At 46.5% G+C, this 21,940-nt stretch overlaps 1 protein-coding gene and 1 non-coding gene across 5 annotated transcripts; one reads left to right on the top strand and one right to left on the bottom strand.

Moving 5' to 3' along the window:
* Positions 1-2,453: 2,453 nt before the first annotated feature.
* On the top strand, positions 2,454-9,472 carry LOC125514432 (protein STRUBBELIG-RECEPTOR FAMILY 3-like). Of its 4 annotated transcripts, XM_048679759.1 has the most exons (11): positions 2,454-3,978; positions 4,869-5,711; positions 5,854-6,016; positions 6,104-6,233; positions 6,321-6,557; positions 6,666-6,731; positions 7,085-7,150; positions 7,252-7,625; positions 7,718-7,992; positions 8,135-8,869; positions 8,949-9,472. In XM_048679759.1, exons 2-11 carry the CDS (start codon positions 5,700-5,702, stop codon positions 9,075-9,077), a joined length of 2,187 nt encoding a protein of 728 aa, XP_048535716.1. In that variant the 5' UTR covers positions 2,454-3,978; positions 4,869-5,699; the 3' UTR covers positions 9,078-9,472. The 4 variants fall into 4 exon arrangements, with proteins under 4 accessions (XP_048535716.1, XP_048535714.1, XP_048535713.1 ...); XM_048679760.1 differs by lacking the exons at positions 2,454-3,978; positions 4,869-5,711 and having other exon boundaries at positions 5,765-6,016; positions 6,321-6,392; positions 6,486-6,557; positions 8,949-9,470; XM_048679757.1 differs by lacking the exons at positions 2,454-3,978; positions 4,869-5,711 and having other exon boundaries at positions 5,762-6,016; positions 8,952-9,472.
* LOC125517843 lies at positions 9,259-9,455 on the bottom strand. The gene has a single exon (XR_007287843.1). It is a non-coding gene; the product is annotated as a U2 spliceosomal RNA (small nuclear RNA).
* Positions 9,473-21,940: the final 12,468 nt, after the last annotated feature.

Raw genomic sequence — 21,940 nt, forward strand, 5'->3', positions numbered from 1 at the left:
GGTGGTGGGCCAGGAGCGAGGCACATTGGTCCCGGTTCAACCCACCAACCGGGACCAAAAGGTCCAGATGAACCGGGACCAATGGCCCACGTGGCCCGGCCGGCCCCCTGGGGTCACGAACCGGGACCAATGCCCACATTGGTCCCGATTCTGGACTGAACCGGGACTAATGGGCTATCCCGGCCTGGACCAAAGCCCTGTTTTCTACTAGTGTATATTAGATAGATTGTTGTGTGAACCATATATGTTCATTTTTTGGACTATATGGTAGCTAACTGGTTTTCCTAGTTGCAGTCAGGTATGATTAAATAATAGTAATATATAAAAAGTTGAAGTTTTTAAATAATTAATTAAAAGGTTAAACATAAACTAAAAAAAATAGAGTGCTTCTTATGTGTGAAACTGAACGGGCCATATATTAGCGTTTCTTATAAACCTAAGTGGCACATAAACATAAGCATATGCATTATAATTAATCAATTCATTCACCCAGATGGTCATAACAATTATTGTATATAGGTAATATACTGTAGGTTTATCTTATGCTTCTTAATTATGACACCAACGGCTCCATTCATCGGGCGGTACATGGGGCAAGTGTGATTCTATGAGTACGCATTTCCATAATATAGTTGTGGTGTAGCAATTGTATTGATGTGTGTGCATTGCTCCGCAGCCCCAATGCTTTGGAGGACATCGTGCGAGCCCTCGACCCTTGGTGGTGGGTCCTCGATGGAGCACCAATGGCGGTAGTGTGGTGGTGTCTACAAGGACAGTGTGTGGCGTTGATGTTGTTGGTGCAATGAATGGTGGCCATGTCATAGGGTGACTTGTCTATGGTGCCAACGTGAGGGATGGACACCATGTGTCGGTCGGCGCATCACGACTTGCGTATCCATGCATTGGGCGTCGTGTTATTGAGTAGGCATCATTGACGGTGCATAGTGGTTGGTGGTGGCACTCCAGGTACTACTTATACTGGTATGGAGGTGCCACCGTTCATTCACTCATTGCTCCATCCCACGTATCCCTACTGCCTCTCCGTTTGACGATGCCACAAACCACCTCGTCGCTGGTCACATGGCCGGATGATGGTCCCTCCTTTCCCGCCGCCTTGCTGTCAACTCCTTTGAATCTTTGATGATATTGGTCGTCCCGTCATCTCCTCCTCTGACATTGCTGCCACCGATGTCGACATCTTTGATGCTACTTCCCACTTGCCCTTTTCCCTTTCCTTCTGTTTGCCGCCTCTTTTAGCTATGGGTGACGCGGCTACCGACTCGTCGCCTCTGCGGCTAGACATGGGCACATAGCCTTCTCTCTTCCTCCTTTGACACCAATCATCACATCAACAAAAAAAAGCAATCCCCACCTTCCTGCCGTTATAAGAATCATGGTGTCAAACATTGCATCGTAGAGTAAATTGTGTTACCAACCGTTGTGCCCAACACTGAATAGATCCTTAAAAAAATGTAAATAGACCGGGGTGACTTCTTTTGCACCATTTGAAAATGCACAAATAGAACCCAAATTATTTCCCCCACTTTTCATTCTTCACTCTTCATTCCACAACAAGCAACGCCATCAGCCCATCACGCACACTACTGGGCACTCGCTCCCCCATCTGCTAACTCCAACCAAACCCTAGACCCCGATCTCGTCACTATCCACCCGAGCGGATTGGCGGCCGACTGACCGCACCATGGCCTCGGCATGGCCGCCAATTTTCAAACACTGGATTCAGTCTTTACTCCAAGACTTCGGCGACGAACTCCTGGAGGAGATCGTCATCTGCCTGCCCACCCCTGCCGTGCTTGCCCCCGCCTCCACCGCTTGCCCCCGTTTCCGCGGAATCATCATTGAATGCTCCTTTCTTCGATGCTTCAACAAAACGCCATCCACCCCCGCTCCTCGGACTCGTCGACGACAAAGGTGGCTTCAGCTTTCACAGGCGCCCTACTCCTCCGCCCCAGTCGCCCGTGCCCTCGCCGATGCCGCGGATTTCACATACTCCTTTGTCCCCAAGCCCAGCGATGGAAGCTCCTGGTGTCCCTGCGACGCGTCCTCCTTGAGGGCAGCGCGTCTCGGGAAATCATCACAAACCTCATGGTGTGAGATCCATTGTCACGGCGCTACGTGCTATTTCCACCCATACCTATGGACCTGGCACTCGCGGTCGAGGAGAAATCACGAGGATTCAAGCCCTTACTCGCACCCATTGGCGAGGATGAGGGCGTGACGACCTTCAAGGTGATATGGGTGAACTCCTGGCAGAAGGAAGCGGAGAAGATCGCTGAGAGGCCGTTCGATAGAACGGAAAAAAAACAGCACGCACCGAATTTTTCCTCTCCTCACGTGGTAATTTTCCTTCGGCCTTTCTTTTGGAAAATAATACTCCTTTTTAAGGCGAAAAAATACTCCCAAAACGTTGAACCAAACGAGGCACACGCCCTCCCGCCCGGATAGACCCGGAAATTCGTTCGGTTCTTTTTTTTTTCTGGATCGGCCGTCCCATTCCCCAAAAACTGCGGCGGCCCTGCTATCTCCGACGAAAACCCTAACCACGCACCGCACACTACTCCGTCCCCTGAGCTGCAACTCTGACCGCGGCGGCGGCCGATTCGCTGCCCGCCATGGCCTCGACGGCGGCGCCGGTCGCCGGACGCCGAACTCAGTCGGTGCTCACGGACCTCCGCGACGAGCTCCTGGAGGAGATTTTCCTCCGCCTGCCCACCCCGGCGGAGCTCGCGCGCGCCTGCACCGCGCGCGCCTCCTTCCGCCGCATCATCACCGAGCGCTCCTTCCTCCGCAGCTACCGCAAACGCCACCCGCCGCCGCTCCTGGGGTTCGTGGATGACGAAGTTGGCTGTGGCTTCCACCCCGCCCAGGCGCCCCACCCCTCCGCCCCGCTCGCCCGTGCCCTCGCCGACGCAGCCGATTTCACCTACTCCTTCGTCCCCAAACACGGCGAGGGGCACGTGTGGGTCCCGTGCGACGCCCGTGATGGCCGTGTCCTTCTCGAAGACGGACAAATTTGGGAGGCCTTCAGACACCTTGCCGTCTGCGATCCATTGTTTCGCCGCTACGCGCAGCTCCCACCCGTTCCGTGGAACCTGGCACTCCAGGAGAAAGGCACTGTACGAACCAAGTACTTACTCATGCCCGTTGCCGAGGGTGAGGATGAGACATTGTTCAAGGTGATATGCTTGGCTAACTATAATACCAAGCTGGTTGCATTTCTATTCTCTTCCGTCACAGGAGAATGGTGCATAGCCGCAACTATCAGCTGGAGCTCTTTGGGTAGCCAGATGTGGCAACACTTCAGAGGTTGCGAATACCGTGGCGCGTCCTGTTTTGACTGCGCGCGCGGCTCCTACTACTCGGCATCGACTTTTAACGACAAGCTGCTTGTGTTGGACACAAGGAAAATGGAGTTTTGCACTGTCGATGATCGTACTGGCTACCATATAAACCTCAGATGTCTGCCTGGCCAGCACGAAGACGTTCTGGACATCTATGTGCCATCCCGATGCCGGCCTGGCCAGAGTAGAAGTCTGCCTCGCATTGTTGTGGGTAGAGAAGGAGCCCTTGAGATGTTTTCTCTTGTTGGTGATCACACTCCAAATGGCTCTTTTCATCTCTATCATACCAGTCAGCAAAATAATGGCCAGTCTTCCAAGGAATGGCAGCTGGAGAATATTATACCGTTGCCCGGCAAGTATGACTATTTCACTGTGGGTGCAGCTGAGGGATTCTTATTCCTTGGAGCCACTACAGAAGATCAGCTGGACATTGTTGAAGGCGACCCTATGAGCTTGTTGACGACTGAGTGGAATGTAGATTATTTTGCATTGGATGTCAAGACTTCTGAACTTACTAAGGTTTGTAGGAGGAGGAGGCAATTCTTCCATAAAGAAGATGTTCACTGCTACTTTGGCTTCCCCCGGTCGTTGTCAAAACCGAGTATATGATGAAGTGGTAAGTTTATTTTGTTTATATTTGGCGTGCTTTGGGAACTGTGTGTTGGCCAGTTGGCTAGTGGCGCGTGTCCGGCTGCGTGCCCAGCCTGCCACCCGCGTTCGAGCCCCGGGCTGCGCAAGGTGTGACTGGGTTGTTTCTTCTTAATTAAAATGCCACAGGGCTAATCCCAGTTGGTCTAGTTTTAAGAACAGAGCAGTGGCCGGTTGGTTAGAGCACATGCCAATAAGCTCACCCCTCCGTGCTCGAGGCGTGGCCTCCGCATGGTGCCTCACTTCTGCCTAAACAACATACAGTTTTTCTTTTGAGACAACGAGCTCCCTCGTCGATTTCTATTAGACAAAAACAACATATAGTTAAGGGAGGGAAACTTCCCCCTTTAACCATGTATTTTAATTTTTTGGCGTGCTTTGCTGTCCTAATTGTGCATGCTGAGAGTTATTGTTTCATGCTATTTTGAGAACATATCTAGCCATTAAAGGTGGTCATGATTTATTTATGTCCTGTTCAATAGTTGTCAGGCAACCTGCCAGTTAAAGAAAACAAATTCATTACATAGCAGGAAAGGTATCTCTATCCCACCAAATTTGCATATTATGCTCATCAGTTAATGTTTGAGGGCCATTCACATTTTTGGAAAGGCTTTAATTTACCATTCACATCTTAAGTTCCTGCTACTATTGTTGTATACTGCTTCCTAACTGAAATAAGAATATTTGATGGCTATGGAACATTTGAAAGCATGAACGAGCAGCTTATGTACATTTAGTTTGAAACTGTACTGTTTTTTGAGTTTCGCATGAAAGACATTACTGTGAAACTATGGAAGCATATTTCTGTTGCATTTAGATGACTTGCGTGTTATCAGTTTTAATTGAATATATCTGCAGGGATCAACTCGCTTTGCTTTTGGGGTTCTTGTACTTGGGCCATGTATCTGATGCCTTTGATGAAATGGAGGATGGGCATGATGGTGCTGAGAAATATGCTCACTGGATATAGCACTCAAGCCTTGGTATTATTCATTAAGAATTAGCCATCATGTATTTTCTATGGTTGTATTAGACTTTTTTAAGCAAAGACATGTTGTAAACAAGCTGAATTTGTTGAACTCTATCTGTAATGAGTGTTGTACTGTACTTTTGTACTGGAAGCATGACATTGTCTGTTTATCCTTGTTCAGTGCTCTGCTCAGCATGCTCATGCATCATCTTGCTTTTAAGCATCTGATGATTTGTTACAGGTTATTGTTGCCCATGCTGTTTTCAGTGTCCGAGTTAGTGTTTTGTTGGGTGCCTTTTTAGAGTCAGGAAAGCAACATTGATCTTGTCATGTTCAAGTCACATTTTGACTTTTGAGGCTTCTGGAAAAAAGAAAAAACATGCTTCATGCTTCATCCTATAACATTCAGTTATCCTCATCTTGTAAGCGAGACACCCTACTTTTCCTTGTTGATCTCACACATATGCTCATTGTGTTTGTGTTTTCGCCGTACATGCTTTTTAATGGTTGCTATCATGTTTATTTACTGCAAATACTCCACCTCTTTTCCAGCTGGGCATGTTTTTTGATCGAGAACAATTTTCTGCAAGTCTGGGCAGCACTAAAACTTCTCCCCAATCATGCTTGTCTGATTTTGTTTGCAAGGGATAACTTGCAGAGCATGTCTGAAGAAACGCAAGAAAAGGAGTGACCCATTGACACAAGTTGCCAACCACCGAATGAGTCAACAGGTAGGTGACCAGAAACTCATCATATAATACTATACTGCATGCTGGTGCTTAAGAAAATCCATCACACAGCCACTCTTTTATGTATATATGCTTGCCTGGCTCTGTGGCTGCTAGTTATCATCTTGCTTGTCGTTGCCGCCAGTGTTGCACCTTGAATCAAGATCCATCCATGGAGCCAATGCAAGGAAGAGTGCAGATGTGGATGCTCCTATGGCTCGCCTTCTGCTTGCTCGAGCATTCGCATTCGCTGGTGTTTCCGTTCCCCATGCCGTTCTTCGCCCCTTCCTACACCAACCAGCAAGACGGTGAGAAGAATCTGAAAAACTTTTCTTAGTCTTGCAGTGCAATGCATGTATGCTAAGTCCATTTTCCCTCTTATTTTGCTGGTGCAGTTGATGCTGTGAACGAGCTGTACGCGTCACTGGGCTCGCCGGACCTTCGTGGTTGGGCTGCTTCGGGAGGAGACCCTTGCGAGGAGGCATGGCAAGGGGTGCAGTGCCTCGGCCCCAACATAACCGAAATGTTAGCTGTTCTTTCAGAATCTCTGGTACCATGCCGAGCTTCATGCATTATCCAATTCACAGAAAAGCTTTTTATTGAACCTGACAGAGTACTCAAAGGCGTGGGTCTAGAAGGGAAGCTGAGCGAGGCACTCGGAGAGCTCACTGCTATTACAAGATTGTTTGTGAATTTACATCATATTTCAGTTCTACTTTCTGTCTACTACCACTTCAGTTTATTTATTGACATTGTTTTTGGTTTATGTTCATGCAGGGACCTGTCATCAAACAACCTCGCCGGTGAGCTGCCGCAGTCAATGGCAATGCTCAAATCCCTTTCGGCACTGTGGGTAGCTGAGTATTATGCTTCCTAATTAGTACTATGCAGGGATACTCTCTTCCTGGTAGTTTGTGGTTAAATGCATTGTTTTTCTGAATTTGCAATGTGCTGCAGGCATGTGCACAACAACAGGCTAACCGGGACACTCGATGTGCTGCGTGATCTTCCACTGAAAGACCTGTAATTACTTTACCAATTTACACAGATACCTCCTTAGCTCATACTCCCTCCGTCCGGAAATACTTGTCATCAAAATAGATAAAAAGAGATGTATCTACTTGTCATCAAAATGGATAAAAGGGGATGTATCTAGATGTATTTTAGTTCTAGATACATCTCTTTTTATCTATTTTGATGACAAGTATTTTCGGACGGAGGGAGTACTGTGAAACGATGGTCACACTACTCCTTGACGAGATAACGTGCAAAATCCTGCGTGTTGTTGGGAGGGAAAAAACATTTCCATGAAACAAAGGTCTGACTGCATTTCTCGCATGCCCATTCCTGAATCTTGATTCTGTGAACGTTTACAGGAACGTGGAGAACAATCAATTTGCAGGATCCATCCCAAAGAAGATGCTCAGCATCCCAAAATTTCTGTAAGAACTCCATCCTCTTTTATCGAGATTCAAGAGCCAAAAGAGCTTGGCTAACTACTGGCTGCCTAATAAATCAATATTTTTGCCTGAATTTTCTGCAGAAGAAACGGCAACCATTTCACCCTTCCGATCCCCGGTTCCTCTCCGACTCCGGCAATGTCGTCTCCTTCTCCAGCTGCGCATCCTCACATTACTGTAATTCCCGCAGTTACTCCACAGGACACTACACATGGCGGTGGTCTTCAGAGGCACGCCAACAAGGTTTCTCCGGCAAAGGCTGCCGGATTCAGCATTCTTGCTGCCAGTTTATTAACCATTGCTGTCGTTATGACCATGTTCGCAACCTCGAGACGGCGGCAGGAGATGTCCACTTGGGAAGGGCACCTGAGGGCAATTGTGAGGTGCGTGGCAATCTGGACAAGGAAGCCTCCTAAGCTAGGTGCACCTGCCTACCCTGACAAACAACACGGTACAGGTACATGAAAAACAATGCTGAAATTTTATCATGAAAAATTAAGAACCTACACGTTCTGATATCAATTCCCATTGTTGATTTGATCATTGAAGTTGCTGCAAATGACATTGTGGGGAGCACTCTGGGAGATTGCACAAAGGTGGCGGGTTTATCGGCACAGACACCTCTCAAGAACTACAGCATGTCAAGCATTGTTTCAGATAAGAATGTTCAGTGCGGGTCAGAAGAAGGCAAACCCTTGACGGTTTCCTTCAAGTTCTTCACTGTTGCATCTCTGCAACAGTGCACCAACAGCTTCAGCGATGAGAATTTTCTGCGAGAAACTCGGTTCGGCAAAATCTATCTAGCAGAGCGCCCAGAATGCAAGGTAAATTGAACTGTATGTAGAACCTCCATTCCTAATTGTGTCATATTGAGTTTCTTTATAGTACTAGAGTACTATCCCTTTTTCCTGTTGGAAACTTTGTGGTGTTATTGACATCATCTTCCCATGATCACATTTCTTCTAGTATGCGGTGCTGAAGCTTCGCGACACGGCTACGAAAATGGCGGCTGACGAGTTTTTGGAGAATGTTCGGACCGTCGCCGAGCTTCGACACCCCAACATAGAAGAGCTTGTGGGTTGCTGCATGGAGCACGGACAGAGGCTGCTCGTGTACAAACATTTTAGCGAACACACATTGGACGACATGATCCACCGCGGCAGCAGCCACGCTGCTGATCCCGGCAACAAGTTCCTGTGGGAAGCTCGGATCGCCGTGGCCCTCGAGGCCGCCAAGGCTCTCGAGTACCTCCATGACGGCGGCGGCGGCCAGGAGGGACATGTGGCCGTTGTCCACGGACATTTCAGGCCGGAGCATGTCCTTGTCGATGGCGAGGCGCGGGTGCGCGTGTCCGGGTGCGGCCTCGCCCCGTTCGTGCCACCGTCAGCGTCAGGAGCTACTACGGACTGGCATGACGACACACTGAGCTACGTCAGCCCGCCGGAAGAAGCGGCAACGACGGAGGCGGCCACAGGCCGCGACGTGTACTGCTTCGGTGTGGTGATGCTGCAGCTCCTGACGGGGCGCAGGCCCTACGACAATGTGCGGCCGCGAGGGGAGAGGCTGCTGGTGCCATGGGCTGGCGCGCGGCTGCATGACCTGAGCGCTCTGCGCAGGATGGCCGACCCACGCCTCCGGGGCACGCCGGTGCCGGTCAGGTCCCTGTCACGGTTCGCGGACATCATCAGCAGATGCGTGCAGGTAACTGAAGCTCGACCGTCTCTGGTTTCTCGTTTGCTCGGGCTGCTGCGTTGTCGTAATGGAGTTTGCCTATGTGCAGCAGGAGGCCGAGTTCCGGCCCGCGATGGCGGAGGTGGTGCAGGACCTGATGGGCGCCACGGAAGAGGCGCGCATGGCCGACTACTGCGGAGAGCTATCGCCAGTGCCGGCAGAGTACCAACTTGTGTGAACTGCTCGCTCTGATTGACATACAAAACTGCCAAACATGTCCTCACCATTAGCATAGAATGCATCTTCTATGGTACTCACTAAGCCATTTACTGTGCTGCATTGCCTTTGATCTCAGGCTGGACGCACTGTTTCAAGCAAATTATTTTTCCAGCAAAGGGGAATTCTTGGGTTTGATTTGGTTGGGGTGTGCCGGGTCTGGGCTGTAGTGCAACGCCCGGACGACACTTGAAGGCCCTAATAGCAAACTATTGTGGTGGACCCTTCCCTGTAAAAAATAAATTTAATATCGTTGTGGGCATTTGGCCCACATATCAGATATTAAACTGATAAGAATAGATACTACACTTGATCTTAGCCAAAAGATCGAGAAAGGTATGATTTAAAACTTTGCCCTCCCTTTCCTTTTATGGCTTCTTAGGCCAACTCCATGGCGTGTGCCGGCGAGGTGGGACTAAACGAAACTAAGAGTTGCAGTGAGTATTAACAAACCTGTATCTGCCTGTGCTTCCACGTAAGTTGGGCCTGATGATAAGAAGTCTACGAAGAAAGTTCGACGGCGGTGGAAGTGTTCGGTTTTCCGTCTAGAATAGTACTAAGTTGTACGCCAACCTACCCCGCGGGTCACCGCACCTGCTCTCCATCGTTACCCATCGCATTTGAGCTCAAGATAATCTAGGCCAGCTCAGCTACAGCCTACAGGTATGTACAACATGAACAGAACAAAAGGCCAGCATCAACGTCCAGTGTGACATCGGAGCCTGGAGAGTAAATTGCAAAAAACCACCACATTAGGGGACGCTAAAACAGAAAACCACTACCTTTCGGTTTTTTTTTTCAAAAAACCACCACGTTTGAGCTGACAGTTGTCAAAAAACACCGATCGCACGGTTTGGCGTGTCTGATTGAAAAACTGGCCTGTTGGGCCCAATGTCAGGCGCCACGTGGACAGGGGGAGACGGCACCCGTCACGCGCGCCGTTAGACGGCGTCGCACTGACCTAATGAGCTGGCCCGACCTAGCCATTTCGCCCAGATCGCATCTAGTCGTCCTAGGTCACTTCCCGCATGGCGACCGGCGGTGGCGGCGGCGGCGTTGACAACGGCGGTGGCGTTGACAACGGCATCGGCGTTGACGACGGAGGCGCATCCGGTGACGGTAGGGACGACCGCGACCTCTCCATCGCCGATGCTGGTGGCCGCCCCGTCCTTCCTCGCTCTCCGACGGTGTTCCTTGGTACGTTTGGCGCCTCTCGATCCGCCGGCGTCAGCGGAGATGAGCGCGGCGAGGATTGCAACATCTTCAAATCTGACGACATTGAGGCACGTGCGGCCGCCAAACTGGCCCAGGTCTGGAAGGCCAATCCAGGGCGGAGCCACCGCTTCACATCCGGCCTCGGCGGCGTGGAGTGAGTGTTTCCAAAATTCTCTTTTTGATTATGCCAGTGTAATTGAACAATTTGAGTGATTATGCTACTGTAGTTGAACACTTTGAGTGATTTTGCTAGTGTAGCTAGACTCTTTCATATGTATGAATCTCAATTTAGGAATTAGGGTTTGAATCTCATTTTCAACAGTTGAACAGAATAATTTTGATGAAGTGAATGTACTGTTAAGTGAATAACTGAATTTAGTTTTAACTTAGCTCAGTTATGTTTACATAGCTCAGTTTTAACTTAATTGTGGATAACTGAATTTAGTTTAGTTTAAACTTAACTTAGCTCAGTTAGTTTTAACTTAGCTTAATTTATGGATAACTGAATTTAGTTTTAACTTAGCTCAGTTTTAACTTAAAGCAGATTTTTACTGGATTTACTGAACTGTGGATAACTGAATTTACTGAATTTCACTGTTAACTTAGTTTTAATTTAGTTTTAACTTAGCTGAGTTTTAACATAAATCAGATTTTTACTGTTAACTGAATATGAGCTTAATTGTGGTTAACTGAATTGACTGTTAACTGAATTTACTGTTATCTGAATTGACTGTTAACTGAATTTAGTGTTATCTGAATTTACTGTTAAAACTGAATGGTCTTAACTGAATGTAATGCTAACTGAACTTGTAGTTTGGATGATGATGAACCATGGGATATGAGGTTTCATTTCCAAGGCCGTGACAATCTGGAAAGGACATTATGTGAATCAGATATCACATATATCAACATGTTAGCTATTATTGGGATAGAGGGCTATGATCAAAAGGATTCAATGTACTATGTGAAGCAAGAAGGTGTAGGAATGGCAGGCATGCAGCTAATCCAATCTGAGGAAGATGTAGAAGAAATGTTGATATTGTATGAGGAGAAGAGGTGTGTTACTATCACAGTAATGAAAGGAAGAGACTCAGAGATGGCAAAGTGCCAGATCAACGTTGGAGATGGATGTGAAAAGAAGATTCCAATTTCTGAGATTGGTTGTCCAAAGGTGTACAATATAGATGATGCAGGTGTGCTCTACCAAAGTCAGACCACTGAACATACATCAGATATGTGTGCTCCAGTTGTTAGTGCTCATACAGAGGACTCTTATGGAGAATATCTCTTCACTCAGCAGAGTTGCATTGTTAAAAAGGGGAAGGACATAGCTGGTGTCAAAGAGTTAGATGATTTTCTTAATGAGTTTGCTGATGACAGTCTAGTACTACAAGGAGAAGAAAGAATGGAAGAGGATGAGTTGATGGAGACAGAGGAGAATGATGTGGATAGCTCTGAAGAGGAGATAGATGAAGAGGAGCAGGATGATGCAGATTTGCAGCAGAAAATAAAAGATCTCAAGAGGAAGAGGGTTTATGAAGGTGATTCAGAGCCAGAAGATCTGTTTTGTGAGGCTGAGGAGGAGGATGAAGAAGAGGGGTTTGTTGAAGCAGCACCAGTTGAGAAATTACCTGTTAGAAGAGGTCCAACAAGTAGATCACACTGCAGTTCCCAGGCCAAACTTGAGGCAGACTACATTCCCTTATCTGATGAAGATATAGATGATGAACTTCAAAATGATTCTGATGAAGTAGTGTTGTATTGTTCCTCATCTGGGAGAAAGTCTAGGGCAAAAAATAAAGCCAGGATATGGTATGATAAAAATAGGCTTATGCCACAGGAACAAATTTGCCGGCACATGTGTTTTATTGATGTTTACCAGTTCAGAAGAGCATTGGTTAACTTGCATGTGACACAAAGAAGGAACTTACATTACCACAGGAACAACAAAGATAGGATCATAGTTGATTGTGTGGACAAAGGTTGCCCCTTTCACATGGTTGCATCTGTAGTTGGGCAAGAGAAAAGATTTTGTATTAGGAAGCTACAATTAGAGCATACATGTGCTCCAAGTGGTGAGAATTGCAAGGTTCCTACTAGGTTTGTGGCCAAAGCAGTTGAAGAATGCTTCAGGACAGATCCTAAAGCAGGAATTCAAACACTCATTAACAAGACAAAGGAGAAGTATGGTGTGGAGGTTGGTAAGATGATGGCATACAGGGCAAGGCAGCAAGCTCTTAGTGTTGTTCAGGGTGATCAGGAAGCACAGCACACTAGGATTAGAGACTATCTTCAAGCTGTGTTGGACACAAACCCTGGGAGCAGATGCATTGTAACTACTAGAGTTGTGAGATAGCATCCAAGCAAAAATCCCAGATTTCATAGGCTGTTCATCTGTCTTGCAGCACAAAGAGAGGGTTTTCTTAGAGGATGTAGACCTTTCATTGGTATGTTTGTCTCTATAGCAATTTGTTATTGACCTATACATTGTTGCATCTCTTATGTTGTACCTATTTCAGGTCTAGATGGGTGTTTTGTGAAACTAAACACAGGGCAACAGATCTTAGCTGCAACTGGTAGAGATGGAAACAACAATATATACCCTCTTTCCTTTGGAGTTGTTGAGAAGGAGGACACTCCAACTTGGTGTTGGTTTTTAACACAATTGAAGATAGTTCTTGGTGGAGAAGAAGGACAATTTGGAAAGTACACAATAATTTCAGATAGGCAGAAGGTATGTAATGTTGTAAACTGTTTGTCTAATTTAATTTCCTTACTTCATTAAGTGTGTTGCACAACATAGAACTTCTGCTGCTCCTAGAACTGCTAAATGATGTATCATATATGTAACCAGGGTCTGCTAAATGCCATTGACCAAGTTTTTCCTAATTGTCCTCAAAGATACTGTTTAAGGCATATATATGCAAATTTCCAAAGTGTTGGATTTAGAGGAGAAGGGCTTAAGCAGTATATGGATGCAGCAGCTTATTCTTACACAAAGTTTGGGTTTGATGAGGCAATGGAAGAAATAAGAAAGGAAAGTGAGGATGCTTGGCTCTGGCTTAAGAAAATACCTGTAGAAACATGGGCTAGATATTCTATGGATACCACATGTAAAACTGATTTAGTAGTGAACAACATAAGTGAGGTGTTCAATAGAATGATCTTGGACATTAGGGACAAACCTATTAAAACTATGGTTGAAGGGGCTAGGTCCAAATTAATGGTGAAGTTCAATGAAAAAAGAACAGGGGGGGAATCAGCAAGATGGACAATTACCCCAACATATATGGAGATGCTAGAGGAGTCAAAGGAATGGGCTAGGAATTGCAAAGCTATGATGCCAGGGCCTAATCTATATCAGGTGAATAGTGGTGAGAAATCATATGTTGTCAACTTGAAGAATTGGACATGTGGTTGCAGAAAATGGGACATGCGAGGTGTACCATGTAACCATGTTGTCTGTGCAATCTATAAATCAAAACAACAACTAGAAGATTTTGTCCATGAGTTCTTCAAGAAATCTATGTACCTAGAAGCTTACAAGCCAATGATCTACCCAGTTCCTGGACCTGACCTATGGACAAGGACAGACACTAGAGACATAGACCCCCCTGTGTTCCACAAGAAGAAGGGCAGAAATCAGACTAAAAGAAGAAAGGGTCAATTTGAAGTGCCAAAACCCAAGGACAGTTCAAGAGTTGGAACCATCACCTGTAGCAACTGTGGGAAGCAAGGGCATAGATACACAAACTGTGGTGATCAATTGAAGCCACCCCTTGCTTCTAGGAAGAACAAGCACAAGGTATAATAATTAATTGTTGTGCTTGCCATGTTTAGTTCTGTATATAATATTGTACTGAAAAAATAATGCAAATACTTGACATGTTTTAGGAAGCAAGAACAACCCCTCCATCTGGTGCAAGAGCAACTACTGCAGCTTCTGGTGCTCCTAGAACTGCTTCTGGTGCTCCTAGAACTGCTGCTGCAGCTGCAAGAACTGCTGGTGCAGCTCCAAGAACTGCTTCTGGTGCTCCTAGAACTACTGCTGCAGCTCCAAGAACTGCTGGTGCAGCTCCAAGAACTGCTTCTGGTGCTCCTAGAACTACTGCTGCAGCTCCAAGAACTGCTAATGCTGCTCCTAGAACTGCTGCAGGTCCCAGAGCTGGTGCATCCTCATCTGCTCAAACAACTGCTGCTTCCTCATCTGCTCCAAGAACTGATGCTGCCTCTACTGCTCCAAGAAGAGCTGGTTCTTCTTCATTTGCTCCTCCAAGGCCTGCTGCTGCTGGTGCATCTGGTTCTACAAGGCTCAGGAAGAAGCCAAGCAAGTTCAGAGACTACTTCTATGCTAGTGGCAATTAGTTAGGCTTGATATGTTCTGTATTCTGGGCAAAACTTGTGCTGTGGTAGCAAGTTAATCATGGTATGTTCTGTATTTTGGGCAAAACTTGTGTTGTGGTAAGCTATGGTAGACTTGATATCTTGATGTCATGTTGGCAAGCTATGGTAGACTGGACATGTTTAACTTGCTCTTATTGATATCTTGCTGTCATGTTGGCAAGCTATGGTAGACTGGACATGTTTAACTTGCTCTTATTGATATCTTGCTGTCACGTTGGCAAGCCATGGTATTTTGGGCAAAACTTGTTGTTGGAGTACTCCTTGTTGTTGTGATGATTATGCTCTTTTAATGATGTTGCTATGATGATTATGCTCTTCTAATGATTATGTTCTTTTAATGATTATGCTCTTCTAACGATTATGCACTTCACAAAGTGGTTGGTTCCTTTTTGGGCTAACCCTATCCTCTCGACAACCGTCGACGAAATGCATCAACCTTTTTAGGCTAACCCTATCCTCTCGACAACCGTCGACGAAAGGCACCGACCTTTTTAGGCTAACCCTATCCTCTCGACAACCGTCGACGAAATGCATCAACCTTTTTAGGCTAACCCTATCCTCTCGACAACCATCGACGAAATGCATCAACCTTTTTAGGCTAACCCTATCCTCTCGACAACCGTCGACGAAATGCATCAACCTTTTTAGGCTAACCCTATCCTCTCGACAACCGTCGACGAAAGGCACCAACCTTTTTAGGATAACCCTATCCTCTCGACAACCGTCGACGAAATGCATCAACCTTTTTGGGCTAAACCTATCCTCTTGACAACCGTCGACGAAAGGCACCAACCTTTTTAGGCTAAACCTATCCTCTCGACAACCCTCGAGAACCGTCAATCATTTCATTCCATCACAACAATAATTTATAAATAAAATTCCATCAACAAGATCAAACTAGACCAGACTGATCACATCCAACAAACAACTTAGTGTTCACATCTTACATCATAATCCATTACAACTAAACAACATACTAATAAGATTTAGATTAACTCCATTACTGAAAATAGAGTACTTAGTTCAATAGAAACAACATAGTTCAACACAATACAACCAACCAAACTTAGTTCAACCTTGTTGCCCTCATACATTATGCCAACAAATTACTCACTCATCACATATTTCTTTGATTTTCCTCATCTTCATCTTGTTTGCCTCCCGATCCTTAAGCAAATCAGCTATGATATACTCTAACTTCTGCTTATCCTTCTTCATCTGTTCAATCTGTTGAACACCTCCATCTGCTACATGTTGCTTCCAATTCCTAACAAGTTCATCATTGCTCTGCTTAATCACTTGCAGTGCCGTCCTAAGCTCAATATTGTCTTTCTCAAGTTTAGCCTTCTCTTCCTGGGCTTGAACTACATCACTCTCTACATCACCATCCTGCATAATCTTCTGATAATTCTCTCTCATCACATTCTTGTGAATTGTAGCAAAAAAATTGCTTGTTTCTTTGATGTGGTTGTGGTGCTTCTCTTGGATTAGCTTCTTCTCTTCTCCTAGCTTGAGTATGAGCTTTTCTTTAGCATCATTCTGTTTGCTACTCTGCTCATACATATCCCAAAGTTTGCGAAGTGCATTTTTCATGGGTTCTGGCCATTCTGGGTCAATCCATTGAACCAGACCACAATTGTCACCTTCCTATAATAATTCAGACAAAACCAGAGTTAACAACCACATTCAGAGAAGTCAGTTAACACCATATTCAGTTAACAGCTACATATATTCAGTTAAACAGCTACATACATTCAGTTAATAGCTACATATATTTAGTTAATTGAGGTCATTTAAAACCAGACACATTCAGTTAAGCATTGATTAAACTTGACACCTTTTCCCCTCAAAACAGTTGATAAAACAACATCTTCAGTAAACTAAGTACAGAACAATATTCAGTTCATAGACATATCAACCTATATTCAGTTCACTGAGCATCAAAAAAGGATTTGTATAATGTACATGTACAAGAGAGGGCCTGCCACTAACCTGATTACCGCATCCATAAAACCTACGGCCAGTGTTGATTCCTTGGAACACAATAGCCCTATGAATAGGAAGGTTGTGACAGCACATTGGTCCTCCGGCAACAATACCGCACCACTCCGGGTCAACAATGGTCTGTGGGATCTACAATGTTGCAACAGTGCTCAAATCCCAACTCAAATCCGTTAAAACTAAGCTCAAATCGAAGAAAACCTTAACCCTAAGTCAAAGAGAAATGATACTCACGTAGGTCTCGTCCGCGTGAGAGTTGAAGAGGGGGGACACAGAATCTTCGCTGCTAGTTTCGCCGTCCTTCCAGGACACCATCGCTGCGGCGGCCGGCGGCGACAAATGGACGGCGGAGGCGGTGGAGAATGCGTCGCAGACAGAGAAGAAGGCGGCCGAGAGAGAGGGGAACGAACGGGTCAGGCTGGGTCGGGCCGGCTCGTTAGGTCAGTGCGACGCCGTCTAACGGCGCGCGTGATGGGCGCCATCTCCCCCTGTCCACGTGGCGCCTGACATTGGGCCCAACAGGTCAGTTTTTCACTCAGACGCGCCAAACCGTGCGATCAGTGTTTTTTGAAAATTGTCAGCTCAAACGTGGTGGTTTTTTGAAAAAAACCGAAAGGTGGTGGTTTTCTGTTTTAGCGTCCCCTAATGTGGTGGTTTTTTGCAATTTAGTCGAGCCTGGAAGCGAACATCTCACAGGGTTAATTAAGGCCAAGCGTCCATCAATCGGAGAAGGGAGTAGATATCCCGACCAAGTGTCCATCAACGTATATAATCATTCAAAATGACAATGCGCGCATGCATATTTTGTACAAAATCACAACACAAGGCATCTCAAAATCGTTTCTTCCCCTGTATCCATGCTTCTGTATGTGAAGGGGATAACTGAGTTTTCCTCATCAAAAGGGGCCCCACGCCGGGAGTAGACACAAACTCCCTACATCTCCAGCACGGCAGCAGACGATCCATGCTGTGAGTGTGAGATGCCAACCAGAACAGAATTTAACAAGGATTTCTAGAAACACTTGCCATGTACAGCAAAGTTAGAATAGGCAGCAGAAAAACCGGGTCTTAGCAGTCACCCTCATCGAGTCTTAGCGGTCACCCTCATCGAGCAAGACTCTAAATTTTGTGCTGCGTAAATGTTGCAGCTTTTCTATTCTTTCTTCCTCCTTTTATTCTGTTCGAAAACGGGAAACATGCCAACATGCTCGCTGCTCGGCTATTGATCGTGCCATCCCACGATCCAAGCTCATGCTCGACTACCTACAATGTCGCCAATGATGCATAGACAGTGTACTCCTAAAACTAACTAACAGAATTGCTGAAACAAAGCTGGCGAGAAGGACTGCCGTGGCAGTAAAATTGGGTTACCAACTTACCATGGCGACAGTATATGGCTGAATAGCGCTGCCCTATTCTCCTTGGGATATCACAACGAATGTGATTCCCAACCACTAGTGGCAGATCTTGGGATGATCTTCAAACCTTCACAACGAATGTGATTCACAAACCGATTCCTCACCAAAGCACTCCTACCGCCTAGGAGTCTCCAACCTCCAGGGGTAACAAGATCGAAGGAAAAAGCTGAAGACTTGCTCAAATCATGATTTTCTTTGGTCAAAAAAAGAGAGAGGAATGAGTGGATCTATCACTTGGTGGAATAACTCTTAAGAACCCTCAAGAATCTCTCAGGGATCCAAATTTTGATGCAAGAAAGAGTGACATGGAGCAATTGTGTGTTCTAGGGTTTTTTGGATGAAGTGGTCAACCCTCTATAGGAGTGGTAGAGGGTATTTATAGAGACCAAAAAAATAGTCGTTTGAGTGTGTTGCTGTAACTGGCCGAACGTCTGAATAGGTACGGAGACGTACAACCACTAGTCAATGCATGGGCAGGTGAATAAAAGGCAGTGCATGCCACAAACTAGACGTCCGGACATGTAATCGGCCGTCCGGCTGATGCCTGGACATCCAGCTTGGTATCCGAACAATCAGCTAAAGCCGACCACTTCCCTTCTCTGTATACTTGTTCGGAAGGGGTTGCCTGGGCAAGCCAAACCTTATGGATGTTGGGGAACGTAGCAATAATTCAAAATTTTCCTACGTGTCACCAAGATCAATCTATGGAGTCATCTAGCAACGAGGGAGGAGTGGATCTACATACCCTTGTAGATCGCGCGCGGAAGCGTTCAAGAGAACGGGGTTGATGGAGTCGTACTCGTCGTGATCCAAATCACCGATGATCCTAGCGCCGAACGGACGGCACCTCCGCGTTCAACACACGTACGGAGCACGAGCCTGAAATCCCAATTTCAGCCCTCGAAACATCTCATATGTTTCGCGACGTTTTAACACGTCTTCGGTGCCTCAACTCTAAACCGTTTAACTGAACTATCACGTAGTTATCAAAATGTGTATGTCAGATGTTCGCAACATCCACAGACAACGTTCGAGGTTCAGCACACTGAGCGGTGCATTAAGGACATAAGCCTTCTATGAAGCAATGAGGACAATTCTCAGTTTACGGACCTAGTCCGCATAATTGCTACTATCAACTTTCAACTAAATTTTCTCTAGGAACATAACTAAACAGTAGAACTGAAGCGCGAGCTACGACATAATTTGTGAAGACCTTTTGACTATGTTCAGGATAATTAAGTTCATCTTATGAACTCCCACTCAGATAGACATCCCTCTAGTCATCTAAGTGATTACATGATCCGAGTCAACTAGGCCGTGTCCGATCATCACGTGAGATGGACTAGTCAACATCGGTGAACATCTTCATGTTGATTGTATCTTCTATATGACTCATGCTCGACCTTTCGGTCTCTTGTGTTCCAAGGCCATGTCTGTACATGCTAGGCTCTTCAAGTTAACCTAAGTGTTTCGCATGTGTTCCGAGGCCATGTCTGTACATGCTAGGCTCGTCAACACCCGTTGTATTCGAACGTAAGAATCTATCACACCCGATCATCACGTGGTGCTTCGAAACGACGAACTTTCGCAACGGTGCACAGTTAGGGGGAACACCTTCTTGAAATTTTAGTGAGGGATCATCTTATTTACTACCGTCGTTCTAAGCAAATAAGATGTATAAACATGATAAACATCACATGCAATCAAATAGTGACATGATATGGCCAATATCATATTGCTCCTTTTGATCTTCATCTTCGGGGCTCCATGATCATCATCGTCACCGGCATGACACCATGATCTCCATCATCATGATCTCCATCATCGTGTCTCCATGAAGTTGCCTCGCCAACTATTACTTCTACTACTACAGCTAACGGTTAGCAATAAAGTAAAGTAATTACATGACGTTTATGTTGACACGCAGGTCATAAATAAATTAAGACAACTCCTATGGCTCCTGCCGGTTGTCATACTCATCGACATGCAAGTCGTGATTCCTATTACAAGAACATGATCATCTCATACATCACATATATCATTCATCACATCCTTTGGCCATATCACATCACATAGCATACCCTGCAAAAACAAGTTAGACGTCCTCTAATTGTTGTTTGCATGTTTTACGTGGCTGCTATGGGTTTCTAGAAAGAACGTTTCTTACCTACGCAAAGACCACAACGTGATATGACAATTGCTATTTACCCTTCACAAGGACCCTTTTCATCGAATCCGATCCGACTAAAGTGGGAGAGACAGACACCCGCCAGCCACCTTATGCAACTAGTGCATGTCAGTCGGTGGAACCGGTCTCACGTAAGCGTACGTGTAAGGTTGGTCCGGGCCGCTTCATCCCACAAGGCCGCCGAATCAAGATAAGACTAGTAACGGCAAGCATATTGAACAAAATCAACGCCCACAACTACTTTGTGTTCTACTCGTGCATAGAATCTACGCAATAGACCTAGCTCATGATGCCACTGTTGGGGAACGTAGCAATAATTCAAAATTTTCCTACGTGTCACCAAGATCAATCTATGGAGTCATCTAGCAATGAGGGAGGAGTGGATCTACATACCCTTGTAGATCGCGCGCGGAAGCGTTCAAGAGAACGGGGTTGATGGAGTCGTACTCGTCGTGATCCAAATCACCGATGATCCTAGCGCCGAACGGACGGCACCTCCACGTTCAACACACGTACGGAGCAGCGACGTCTCCTCCTTCTTGATCCAGCAAGGGGGGAGGAGAGGTTGATGGAGATCCAGCAGCACGACGGCGTGGTGGTGGAAGTAGCGGGATTCCAACAGGGCTTCGCCAAGCGCTGCGGGAGGAGGGAGATGTGTCATGGGAGGGAGAGGGAGGCGCCAGGGCTTAGGTATGGCTGCCCTCCCTTCCCCCACTATATATAGGGCCAAGGGAGAGGGGGGGGGGCGCAGCCTTGGCCCTTCCTCCAAGGAAGGGTGCGGCCAGGGAGGAGTCCATCCTCCCCAAGGCACCTAGGAGGTGCCTTCCCCCTTTAGGACTCTTCCTTTCCCTTATCTCTTGGCGCATGGGCCTCTTGGGGCTGGTGCCCTTGGCCCATATAGGCCAAGGAGCACACCCCTACAGCCCATGTGCCCCCCCGGGGCAGGTGGACCCCCTTGGTGGACCCCCGAACCCCTTTCGACACTCCTGGTACAATACCGATAATGCGCGAAACTTTTCCGGCGACCAAAACAAGACCTCCCATATATAAATCTTTACGTCCGGACCATTCCGGAACTCCTCATGATGTCCGGGATCTCATCCGTGACTCCGAACAACTTTCGGGTTACCGCATACTAATATCTCTATAACCCTAGCGTCACCGAACCTTAAGTGTGTAGACCCTACGGGTTCGGGAGACATGCAGACATGACCGAGATGACTCTCCGGTCAATAACCAACAGCGGGATCTGGATACCCATGTTGGTTCCCACATGTTCCACGATGATCTCATCGGATGAACCACGATGTCAAGGACTTAATCAATCCCGTATACAATTCCCTTTGTCTAGCGGTACGATACTTGCCCGAGATTCGATCGTCGGTATCCCGATACCTTGTTCAATCTCGTTACCGGCAAGTCTCTTTACTCGTTTCGTAACACATCATCCCGTGATCAACTCCTTGATCACATTGTGCACATTATGATGATGTCCTACCGAGTGGGCCCAGAGATACCTCTCCGTTTACACGGAGTGATAAATCCCAGTCTCGATTCGTGCCAACCCAACAGACACTTTCGGAGATACCTGTAGTGTAC

The sequence above is a fragment of the Triticum urartu genome, chromosome 6 (assembly GCF_003073215.2).
Source record: "Triticum urartu cultivar G1812 chromosome 6, Tu2.1, whole genome shotgun sequence".
NCBI lineage: Eukaryota > Viridiplantae > Streptophyta > Magnoliopsida > Poales > Poaceae > Triticum > Triticum urartu.

Excerpts from the sequence above, each read along its gene's own strand:
- LOC125514432 (XM_048679756.1), top strand. The coding sequence starts at position 5,791 with ATGTATATATGCTTGCCTGGCTCTGTGGCTGCTAGTTATCATCTTGCT. Across the intron at positions 6,234-6,320 it reads GGCCCCAACATAACCGAAAT|AGTACTCAAAGGCGTGGGTC; the intron begins GTTAGCTGTTCT and ends TGAACCTGACAG. Across the intron at positions 6,558-6,665 it reads CTCAAATCCCTTTCGGCACT|GCATGTGCACAACAACAGGC; the intron begins GTGGGTAGCTGA and ends AATGTGCTGCAG.